This window comes from Semicossyphus pulcher, unplaced genomic scaffold (genome assembly GCF_022749685.1).
Source record: "Semicossyphus pulcher isolate SPU_LCO1_2020_fin unplaced genomic scaffold, fSemPul1.0.p SCAF_11, whole genome shotgun sequence".
Lineage (NCBI taxonomy): Eukaryota > Metazoa > Chordata > Actinopteri > Labriformes > Labridae > Semicossyphus > Semicossyphus pulcher.
The window spans coordinates 9,188,798-9,201,473 of NW_027211615.1; the positions used below are offsets into that span (position 1 = coordinate 9,188,798).

Consider the following 12,676-nt stretch of genomic DNA (forward strand, 5'->3'; position numbering starts at 1 on the left):
GGTGATATTCTCACAAATAGAATTTGTAACCACACCCTCCGGTCACAGGAAGTGGTTCGAGGCATTTCAGAATAAGCTGTCCAGGCTGTCAGACTCTCCAGCGTTTCCGCCTCTCCTGCACAATGAACTCTTTCTATTCTCTGTGTAAGCAGCGTGTGAACGACATGTTCAGGCTCTGGTTTCGCAGACCCACGAAGAAGAAGAAGAGGTAAAAAAACGTTGCTGTGAAAGGAGTGGTGATGTCACTGACCCGGAATTCTGTGTTAACCTCGTCTTCTCCACTGTAACTATGGCAACTGGTGCTGGATGTACAACAAATGAAGTGACACGAATTCGCGCCAAAATCAACTTCAAAAGAACGTGACGACATTTAACGGCTCCGCATTTTAGCATGCCTAGTCATTAAGAAATGTAAGAGATGTAAGAGAACAGTGTGCCTGTTTATACTGTTAAAACTGTAAGCTAGTCGGGAATCTGGTAAAAAAAAAAATAGCATAGACATGACATATTTTTATGAACCATGCTGTACTTAAGTTTGTAAAGAAATGTTTAATGTATAAAGCTGTCACACTAAATACGTTTCCCTCTCAAATTCTCTACATAGAAAAGCCAACATGCTAACATTAGCATTTAACATTTGCTAAGAAGCACTGAACAAACTGCAGCTTGGGTTTTAGGGGAATGTCTTTAGTTTCCATGTTTCCAAGAATCGAACAAATCTGAAATATGATTTGATGGTAGCATTAGATAAATATTTAGAACACTGAAATGATTAAATTCAGACACTGAGGGCAACATGGATATCTATTAAATTTTGTAGCATCCCATTGCATAGTTTGGCAAGACATTTCAATCAAAACCACACCACCGGTGCCACTAGAGGAAAAGTTAGGGGATCACCAAAGCTTGTAGAGTTTATCCTCTTGGAACCATGATTGTCTGCAATGCAATCTAATTCATCTAGTGATTTAGAGACATTTCAGAGAATAAGTCAAAAATGTAATCGTCTTGAGGAAAATCAGGGGATAAAGAAGGTCATAATGTTCATCCTCTGGGGAACATAAATATCCTGAAAAAAATCGAGGGTAGTTACATTTATTTTTTGGGACCAAATGTCTCTAGAATGTCTTACTATATCCACAAACACCAATCATATCCTTTAACTAGAGTTAAGTGTCTGAACCCAGATAACACATGCTCCCTAGTTAAAAAAGGGGGTATACACACACTTTAGGTCACACAGTGTACAAAGTAAAAACACACCCAGGTGTAATCATATATTTTCTTTATTGCCAATATGTGTAACACCTCATTATAAAATCCTGCTCATATACAAAGGCCAGCAGAGCTGTGTGTTTCCATTACAGTGTCAGTAGATGCTACTCCATGTCCAGAGAGAGGAGAGTGAGATCTTTTTATACTGTCAGTCCAATGTGACCAAGCTGCAAAATGAAAACTCTTTAACCTTAACCCTCATTTAAACCTCAGTGGAGGTCAAACACTAAAAGAACTAAAGGTTTTCAAAGTTACATCCATACTTGTGTGACTATGCACCTTGGCTAAGAAGTGACGACCAACTGTCTGGGACTGAACCCTGCAGAGGGACAGCCAGAGAGGAAGGCCACTTGGGAGGGTAGCAGCACATAATGTATGCTCGTCTCTCACTCAACAGCGACATGACACAGAACAGAGAGTCAAATATATTAAACCTAAGTGTCCCAGTCAACACAGCGCTCTGAGGATCAGACAATCCTCAGCATACTGTGAACTGCAATGCAAAAAACTAATCAAAAGTACCTAAAAAGATAGCCATCTCCTTAGCTGATTTAATGGCGTTCAGTTTTATATTTCCTACAGTAAAAAATAATAATAATTTACAATTAAATCTCTTTAATTTAGTGATCTAGAGTAAAACCTAATGGAACATTAGACTGCTATTATTTTGGTCAATATATAAAACCTTTGAAACATATTAAATGTTTTCATTATCATTAGTAGATAGCAAAAATATACAAACCAAGATGAAATACCCTTTTTAATGTCCCATATACAGTATAAATATCAAACTATGCATGATCTTAAGCTACTGTATAGCAGTATTAAACATAAATGGAAGTGTTCAAATATAATGGAAAACACAAACAAACATATATCATCCTGCTTATACTGTTCTCCCCTTTCTGAGTGGTCGCTATTAACGACAAACTGTCCTTTTTTCTTCCAGCACAACAAACGACAGACGTCAAAAAGAAGCGAGGCTTTGATTACATAATATATGTGCACGTCATGAAATAATAATAAAATTTGGCTAGTCCCACTATTTCATCACACCTCTGGATAAAAACAATAATGATTTGGTCTGAATTGATCAGATTAGACACATTCAAATACACAAATAAGATGTGAAACACTAAGAAGAGAAAGGTTTTGGCACTAAGTTGTGTTCGGAGGATTTGCAAAGCCCTGCATACTGCCAGACAAACCCACCACAGCAGTGTGTCTCTGTAAGCAATGCATCTGCTGTGCTTATACTGCTCCAGTTTAGTCTGCAACTGGGGTGTGTTGTACATGAGTTTGTGTGTGCGGTTGTGTGTCAGCCGAGGAGCGAGATTTTAGAGACCATTCAGAAAGGGTGAGTGGCTGAAGGTTGCTTATAAGGCCTCAAACTCGTCGATCCTCTGCTTGGTGTTGCCCTGCCGGATCTGTCGCAGGGTCTTGTACTTGTCTCGGCCGGCCCGGACGTTCTCACAGTGAAGGAGGTCGTTCGTCGTGTTCTTGGATTCGTCACGCGCCTGGGCCAGCTCTGAGGTCAAAGCCTGAGGAAAGACAAGGAAAGGAGTTGTTAGATGGAAATCACCAAAAAAAAGCTACAGGTAACACTTAGCATGAAATCACACAAATGTAGTGCCTCAGATGTGTCTGGTGGGCTGTGTCCAAAAATCACTGCCTCGTTCATTCATTCACTACTACTCGCTATATAACAGACAATCAGTAATGTACAGTGTAGTGAGCAGTTTGTTTGACAGGTGCTGTGTACTGTAATGTTTGCATCTTTAAAACGTTAAGCCTTGCGTTAAAAGGATAAAGCACTGCAGATCCTGGAAATAAAACTCAAATTCAAGGAAACGCTGAAGTAATCGAGATGCTCTTATTTTCAAATGTTTTTTTCAGGTTAGAAAATTGTGGTCCATGGCTGCATGTTTGACAATCAGTTGAGGCATCAGATTTAAAACGCATGGCACTGAAAGCAAAAGAACCTGGTCCCAATGTGAATAATGGTAAAAATGCCTTGGAGCTATTATGGGTGTGCAGCAGTGACACAGGGAGAAATAAGGGTGCATTCTCACCGAACCTGTTCAGTTTGGTTTAAACAAACTCTTGAAAAGCAGCGATTTTGTGACCACAGATTATACATCTGAGCATGGATTTATAAGCTAAGCTACTGATAAACTAAGAAGTGATGTAAAGGTATATTCATGCAATATTATTTAGTAACATTAATAACAAGTAAGCACGTCAGCAGTTAAGTGCAGGAAATTATCATGCAGACAAATTAGGTCATACCAACGCTTTATCTTACACGGGGCGCTGTTGAGGCATTTTTTTTAAACAATCAAGACGGCTCTGAGGATTGTTCTGAATCTGCTTATTGTCAGTATATAATCAACCTGACAGTAGTTGACTTTAAATACTAATTTAATGCTAAGTGTTGTGTCTGTGTATTATTATGCATTATACAACAGTTAGTTCTGACCAAGTAATCTGATTGGATAAAAGGCGTTCCATGAGTGCTGATATAGAGCACATCACTGGGACCATTCACTCTGTGTATCACTCCGCCTCAGCTGAGCCAGGTGTTCTGAATACTGTAAATTAACATTACAGCAGACTGTGTATGTCTACATTAATCAAGCTGGCGCCTCTGAATCACACAGCAGACTCTTATTTCACTGGTTGATGATAAATTAAAACAACAAAAGTCCAGTTTCAGTTGAGTTGTGGAACGAGTTCAGTTGGTGGAACAAAAAAATAATAATCTGTTGATTGTTACTTTTTACAACTATTTGGTGCTTGTGTAACTGTTGTATAAAAGCAATATCACACTCGACAAAACAAAGGAGTCAGATGTTGGAACTAGCTACCCAGCCTAGCGAGAGGCATTTTGGTCTGTCTGTTGAGAAAGGAAGTTTCAACTTGGTTGGAAGAGACCAGGTTAGGGAATGAAACCCTGATTAATCAGAAATGGAAAAAAAGCAATCTTGTCTAATGACCCTCATAATCACTTATTTCGTTGTGGCACTAGAGAACATAAGCACAAACTGTAGGGTTAATTAATATACTGCATGGTATCAGGAGTAGAAGCACAATAAGAGATTGACAGACAGTCACTCAAAACCAGCTGAATAATGTGAACAGATGTTCTCTGCATCATCTCACTTTCAGCTGTTTCTGCACGCGCTCGTTCTTCTCGGCCTCGGTGAGGCGGTCCTCCTCGTTGCGGTGGTCGTTGATGCCTTCGTACTGCAGGTCGGCGCTGTGCGTGCTGGTGTTCTCCTCGCTGTCGCTGTTGTCGTCCACGTGGTCGTACATGGGTGGAGGGGGAGGTGGTGGGGGTGAGGGCGTCGTCATCACCATGTGCAGCTCCTCCCTGGTCTTCAGCAGATCGTCCTGAGCCTCCCTGGCCTGAGGAGAACAGAGGAATCACAGAGAGCCTGTCAGGTTACTCTTCTGGACTGTGGTAAGAAATGTAATCTATGTTTTATTTATTTATTGATTCTATTTTCAATCATACATCTTTATTCAACCTAAACATTCACAAATTCCCTCCCTGTCCTTTCCACATTTGTTTCCTTTTTGTAATTGAACCCAGAACTCTTCAACAAGTCTCCTCTACATGGTTTACTGGACAGTTTTGGTGTGTTAAAGAATCGACAGTCTCTGATCTTTAAGACAGAAATAAGGTCTCACCTTGAGCTGCCATGTGTTGGCCTCGGCCTCCTTGAGTTTCTTGGCCTCCTCCAGTATAGTGATCTTAGATGTGTGCTCTGCCAGCTCAGCAGCCTGAGTAAAAACAAAAGAGGAAGCACTTCAGACTTCATACATGTATCCGGATAAACACGTAAAACATTTATTTATTTAGGTAGATATCAAGATCTAAGACATGAGCGCAGCAAACAGGAAGTGAAACAGGCATAGCAAACAAACAATCCGATATATTTCATGAAAGAGTCAAAGTTTGCCTTTGAATCGGTCTATATTTTTATAAACAGCTGTATATTTAGTTTCATTACTTTATAAAACAGCCTTTTTAAAAGTTTGAAAGATGACTTTGTTGAGCAGCAGCCTTCAGATTGTGACGCAGAAAGTGATTTGATCTGATCTGTTAAAATCACAGAACCTGCTACTTAAGTTTTAAAGGATTATGTGGTTGATAGTTTATTTATCTTCAGAACTCATCTCCAGGTGAAACGTAACCAGCCTCTGTGGGTGTTGTGGTACATTCCTTCTCATCATCACAACAATGTGGACAGCTTGTCTTTCACCACACTGAACTAACCAGAGGCTCAGTGTTAAACGCTGCACCTGCTTTAGTTGTCCCGTGTTTGTCTGTGTGAGCTGTGAAGACATTGGACAACCTCCTACAGCGGAGCACTTGGCCATTAAATTGTTATGTGAGAGGTGTTCAGCTGGAAAACTGGTCACACAGGACGCAGTGCACTAATATCAATACGTTAGCATGTTGACAACAGGAGTCCCGCCTGTCTTTTTCAGTCTCAGACACTGGAAGCTGACTTAATCCATTGCACAAGCGTCTTAATGGGGTTTAAGTGTGCAGGGTGTCGCAGCAGGTGTTTGTGGCTAAATGTGAAGGAGGAAACACGGCTTTACTGTCCAGGCTGTTAAAGTGAAAGAGGGAGCAGCTCACAGTCCTGTGGGTGGTCCACAGGCGAGTGGCTCGAGGTGAAGGGGGCAGTTAGTCTGAAGCAGTGAGGTGTGGTCCAGCTGGACGCTACAAAGTGGTTTTGTGTGGAGCTACAGTAATCACTACACAACCCTGCAAGCTGCCTGCTACAGACCAAGCACAGCTGAACAGCTAATGAGAACTCGTAGGAACCTTTTGCTAAAGATTCTTTTGTGTTTAAAAGTGTAACTTGATAAGTAAAGTAACAGTTGTGAATGTTAAAGCCTGGTTAAACAGTTGCTCATTGTTTCAGTAAACTGACCAGCTGGTCCTGGCTCTTCTTCTGGTCCTCGGCCTGGCGGGCCAGCTCCTCTTTAGCCAGCAGGGCGGACTGACGCTCTCCCTCCAGACGAGCGGCCTCGTCCTCGGCTTTCCTCCGCTCCTGCTCCAACAACAAGGCCCTCTGCTGCTGCTCCTGCAGGTCTGATGTAAAACATGGAGAATGATTAAGAAGAGTTATGAGACAGAGCTATGCTCCTGCTCATGCTGCTGGCATGTTAAGGAGAGAGACTCACTTTCATGAGCTATTCATACTAAAATAATTAGAATCATGAGGATCTGTGACAATGATGTAGCCATATAAATGATTAGTTGAACACTATTCAATATTGTTTTAATTGGCAACAACAATCAAAATCAAGGGATCTCTTAACAACCTGAGCCTGGGTGATAAAATGATTGTGATATTCATCTGGAACTGATACGATACGAAGCAATGCGAGACAATACAATACAGTACGATACAGTACGGTACGGTACGATACGGTATGATATGATACCATACAATACAGTACGGTACAGTACGGTACGGTATGATATGATACAGTATGATACCATACGATACGGTACGATACGATATGATACAATGCGGTAAGGTATGGTACGGTGCAGTACGGTACGATATGATACGGTACGGTACAATACAATATGGTACGATATCCTACAGTACGATATGATATGATACAGTACGGTACAATACGGTACGGAATGATATGATACAGTATGATACCATACGATACGGTACGATACAGTACGATACAATACAGTACGATAAGATATCATACAGTACCATACGATACGATATGATACAGTACGATACAATGCGGTACAGTACGGTAAAATACCATATGATTCAGTACGATGCAATACAGTACGATACAGTACAATAAGGTAAACTTTATTGTCGCAGTAGGAACATTTCTCTTGGACTTGCATTCTGCATACATTTAGCTGCCTCCACATATTGACACTTCATTAATGGCAGTAAGAAAAAAAAAAAGGAACAAAAATTCAAATGCCGTGCGAACATCCCAAACACAGATACAGCTAAACTTTAATATGTAAATGAAAGCCTGATAGCTTCCTGTAGGTAATTCTGCTGGTTTTTGCTTCACTGCCTGAAGGCAAAACTGTGACAAGCAGAAACGGGTAAAACTGGAGTTAAAGGGTCAAAACACACGTTGTTTTTTGTTTGGACACTGAATCAAATATAATCAAAACATAAAGTTCAGAAGATGACGATGACAATTCAAAGGGCTTCATGCTTATATACACATTACATCACTGATAGTGAAATGTGTCAGCCTACACATCAAACCCACTGCAGCTTCAGAGAGGTCAGAGTGTTTACAAAACAAGACACCTGCACACACAACCTGTCAGCCTCGCTTTCACCTACCTGCACATAATTTCACACACCCACACACACACACACCTGAAAGCCCCAGAGGCCCCTCCTCACCTTTCTCGGCCCTCTTGGTCTTCTCCTCAAACTGCAGGAGCCTCATCATCAGGTCCTGCTTCTCCCGCTCCATCTGCTCCTTCTCTCTCTCGATGGCCTCTCTCTTCTTCTTCTCGTTCTCCAGATGGGCCCTGCAGATAAGACACCACCACGGTGAGCCAAACAAAGAGGGCTGAGGCTGTTTGACGCATGCTGTAGTTACGGCTGACTGGCTACAGTGCGGGAGCGCTCGCACACAGTTTCATTACAAGGGTGCACAAGCTGCTCGGTTTCAACGGGGTAAACAATAATGCATCTTTGCATCTGTTACGGACATGGCCTCATACAGCAGACTGAAATACACATTACAGTTTGAACCATGTTCACAAGCATTTCGGGAAAACAGTTCCCCCTAATTAAAACGCTTGAATTGGATCACATTAAAGGAGGCATGAAACATGTGTTTTGTGGCATTTTTCCAACAGTCCAAATCCAAAGACATTCAGTCTGCTCCAGTTTTCTACTGACAGAGCTACAGAGTATTCAGCGCTCCCACACAGGAAAAAAGGAGCGACCAGTGAGGAGTTTGCCCACACTGCCTTCATGCACCTTCATCAGGGACTTAAGTTATTTAAAAAGCACAAAAACTAAATAGAAGACTTTGTTTGTTTTACTGTTTTTGTTGAAGTTTATGTGTGTATTTTATCCTGTGCACACACTTTGAATTTGCCCCGTCTGTCAAAGAATTGTGTCATACTTAGAAGCAGAGCTCTGTTTTGGGTTGGCCGAGTGCGTGCGTGTGGATGGTAGAGCGAGCGAGTGAGAGCGACAGGAAGTGAGTGTGCGTGCATGAGAGTGAACGGGGAATCGGAGCAGCGGGAGAGCGGAGGAGAACGGAGGACGACTCACGCGGTCCTGTGTCTTGCTTTCTGCATGCTGCTGGTGTATTAAAGTGAGGGGACTTAGCCGCGAAGCTCGCTACATATTCGGCCCCGGAGCAGAGCGATAAGTCTCCCCTGTGCTTTCTGACTACGGTCGGAACGCTGAAGCAGGAAAGGTTAACAATTGATTAAAGATGCAGCAACTGATGGATTAACAGTGCACTGTTCAATAAGCCTTGTATTTCTATTGATAACTACATTAGATTAGACTCTGAAAACTTTTGTCAGGGTACCAAACATTTCCGTCTTACACTTCCTTGCATTATTCTATGACTCAGCCTGGATCTCCCTCAGGGTTTCATTAGGTTTAATTCAGCGCTCCTCAGGGACTCATCATAAACCGACTTGTTACTGTGTTTGAACTCCAGCTCAGCCTCCCTCACAGACGCTGACCACTGTGAGCTACTGTGTGTTTGAACCCTCACACTCAGTGGCTCTCCCTCTGGTATTTACTGTGTTGTCTGCTTGCCGTTACATCACCATGTTTGAACAGCTGTCCGGATCAGACAGAGGGCCGGCAGCTGCAGCTGAGACCAGGGTCAACATCCATTCACTTTCAGTTCAGCCAATACAGGAAGCAGGTTTAACATACTTCAGACGCAATGCTGAATTAGTGCCAAGTGAGTGAACAATCTCTGCAAACAGCAGATGCAACATGTAAAGTGAAACTACCAGAGAGCCTGAATGACGTCAAACTATTCGCACGCAAGTGTCCTACTGGCCAACATCACCTCCTCCTGGTGTTGAGAACATCAAAGAGAGACATATTGATACAGTAAATCTGTGTTTCATAATAGGGGCATGTGCGTACCTCTCCAACTGTTTCTGTTGCTTCTCCTCTCGGGCCTGGGTCTTCATCTGCTGCACCTCGATCGTGTCCGGCTTGCGGCGACGCATGTACAGCTCGTGGTTGCCCATGCACAGCTGCAGGATGCGCTTGTTTATGCGCAGCCTCGGGGCATAAAACACAAAGTCCTGAAATGCGGAGGAGAAAAACGGAGAAAGAGAGAGAGGAAGTGAACAAATAGCCGGCTGAATGAGGCTGGGCTGTTCGCTGCCTGTGCATTGTGCTTTCACTGATAAAGGACAAAGACTCCAGCAGAGGCTTGGAGCAGGCGCAGGGAAACTTTAATACAGATTAATGTGACAAACAGCACCATAGAGACTGCTCCACCTATTGTGAAGGGTAAAGTAGCCTGGCCTACACAGATAAGGTATATAACACTTACTTTCCTGACTGATTTCACCACTAAGAGCATGCCCTGGAAAGACGCCCTGGCTACTCTGAGCCCACTGAGGATATGTCTAATGGTTTTCCTCTCCGCTACAGAGAAACATGACGCCGCAGGTATAATGGAGGCAGAGATCTTAAGTGCAGAGACACACCGCAGCTTAATTTGCTCTTACGGCTTCAATCTATCTGAGGAGGAACAACAACTCTTACAGTGGAGGAGGGTTTAAAGGAGTGGCTCTTTTAGAGAAGAGGGAGAATTTTTAGGTCAACAAATGTGAACGTGTGTAAAATCTAATCTCATGACTCACCGGAGACTTTTTGTCGATGGGCTTGATGATGAACTTCTTATCGTTGAAGGAAATGTTTCTAATCTCGCTCCAGGGGAAGCCGATCTTTGGGGTCAATCTGAGGAAGTCATGACACAGACAAAGACATTATCATCTGATTTTAAAGTAATACAGATGTTAACAGACTGTTTCACCATGTCATCATTTGATTTGATCATGTGTTTATGAACACATATTATACCCCTGACATTTGTGCAATAGCTACAAAATCAGCTGTAGTACACAACAACACAACTGTCCATATTGCTTGTTTTCTTTGTTACATTCATTAAAAAGACTGCCATAAAAAAAGAGCTTTAATGTGAGAAAATGTCAGTGTTTAACCTTTAACCCGTGCTACAAGACATATCAGGGACAACATCAGCAGTCATCTCCATGGCTGGGCCTGTCTGCTTTTAAACTGCAGTGTACCAAGGACAGGCTGAACAACACGTTTTCAGATTGGCAGGTTTGAGACGTCACAAACCTAAGGAGCCAATCCCGTTAAAGGACAGGGTGACGCTATGCATATCATTATGTGTAACCTATGGCAACCACTTCGGTGAGAAAAAACACATCAGACACAATTTATTATTTCAAGCAGAGCATTTTATATGTCTGAAACATGACTGGAGCTGCTCTTTAAATAAGATGAGGACTGAACCTAAATTATTGAGTTTAGACAAATTTGTATGAAACTTTACAAAAAGGATCCAATCTCAGGAAAAAACTTGGAGGTTGTCATAGCTAATTTGCAATTTTGCATCTTATTAATACTGACGATTATTGGTGAGTATGCAAGTCTGTGTACTGATCCTTGTCCATAATTTCCCCCCGAAAATGTAACATGTTTCTTATTCAGATTCAGCAGATTCATGTTAAGAACCAGAGTCTCTCAGATGCTCTTCAGCAGAAACAAAAGACGTGTCAAAAACATCTTCATTCAGAATAGTTTTTCATGGATTTCTTTATGATCTTTTTACGTTTAGATCGACTCTAACTAGATAATAAAAGAAAGTCCTCTTCATGTTTTTGTTCATCGCTTACGGAGTGTTTAACCTGAGCTAACCTGATTATCTGTATAGGAAGAAAAAAAGGTATAGACACATGTGTGCTCTGGACTGTTTCAATGCTCATTCAACAGGATTTTCCTTTTTCATTACAACCATTTACACACCTTTGCATTAGCTTGCTTGGGTTTTTAAAATGTATTTTCTACTCTCAATGGTTAAATGTATCTTCCTCTATTCTCCAAGACGCTGATATCGAACAATAAGTGGTTCAATAATAACACTTTGTAATATAGCTTATCTGCATAATCAGAGACCAACCCCTGCGACACACTAGATAGTTTCCTGTATCCACTGTTGTATGAGGGATGGATCTGGGGTGTGGCTCCACGTTCCATTGTGCCAGACAAACTGAACGGATGCCAATCTCAATGAGCACAATACAAAGTAGCACTGTAAACACTGACGAGCCGACAGTGTTGTAATCTAGAAAGGCAGTCATCCACCTCGCAGCGAAACTGCACTGTGAAACCGCACCGCCTCAACTGGAATTTCACTCAATTACTGACCCTGACACATGCCTGTGGAATTGAGAGAACAATGTGGACGTTATCTCAGCCATCAAATATTTCTATCAAGAGTCTGGTGGTTTATTGAGCCGTGCTTTATCAATGGATTTGTGTTTGTGGAAAATATTTGAGGAGGAAAGCTGGGTTTCATTAATCATTCTGCTGTTCTGAAGCCAATACTGTTATAATGTTGAGAGGAAACATTTAAAAGCAAAGACTGGTGAAGTCAGTATGTGAAAAAACATAATTAATCAAAGGGATTTCTTATGTTTAGGTTCTTTTGCAGTCTCAGAAGATATAAATACTCAACTGAAACTACAAAAAACAAAGAAAAAGTTTGTTACTAGTGTTTTTTCTTTATTTTATGGGGTTAAAGGTTGAAAAAATATTTGTATACATTATTCTCTCTATGAATCCATTCTTCATTAGGTCTCTAAAATGTCAAACATTGTGAAACATTTCAGTAACAATGTCCTTAAACCTCGAAAGTCTAAATATATTGAGTTAAATATCACGTAAGGTGGTTAGCACTGTCGCCTCACAGCTAGAAGGTTCCTGGTTCGAATCCGGGTTCAGACAAAGTGGGCCTTTCTGTGTGGAGTTTGCATGTTCTCCCCGTGCATGCTCCATGTACTCCGACTTCCTCCCACAGTCCAAAGACCTGCTGGTTAGGTTATTTGGGAAATCTAAATTGAACATAGAGGATCCCTGAGCAGGATAAGCAAAGGTATAAATAATGAATGGATGGATCAGGTAAGGTCCACCCTAGGTAGCCAATCCTCTCGTTAATGAAGCTGAATGCTACGAAGGTTTCATTGAAAAAATAATCATTAATCGTTAATCAGAATAGTTGCTAAAGCCGATAGTAACCACTGTGCTAATCTCTATTTACAGATTGCCTACAAAGAAATGTA

At 41.6% G+C, this 12,676-nt stretch overlaps 1 protein-coding gene across 2 annotated transcripts in view; it reads right to left on the reverse strand.

The window, feature by feature from the left end:
* Positions 1-1,270: 1,270 nt before the first annotated feature.
* The window catches only part of ezrb (ezrin b), a 35,536-nt gene continuing 24,130 nt past the window's right edge, over positions 1,271-12,676 (reverse strand). For both annotated transcript variants that reach the window (XM_069687311.1, XM_069687312.1), the window contains exons 8-14: positions 10,166-10,262; positions 9,435-9,598; positions 7,704-7,834; positions 6,225-6,385; positions 4,969-5,061; positions 4,438-4,683; positions 1,271-2,816 (exon numbers count right to left, since the gene is read on the reverse strand). In XM_069687311.1, the coding sequence (XP_069543412.1) occupies positions 2,652-2,816; positions 4,438-4,683; positions 4,969-5,061; positions 6,225-6,385; positions 7,704-7,834; positions 9,435-9,598; positions 10,166-10,262 (1,057 nt within the window). In that variant the 3' untranslated portion in view covers positions 1,271-2,651. The remainder of the gene's footprint in view (positions 2,817-4,437; positions 4,684-4,968; positions 5,062-6,224; positions 6,386-7,703; positions 7,835-9,434; positions 9,599-10,165; positions 10,263-12,676) is intronic.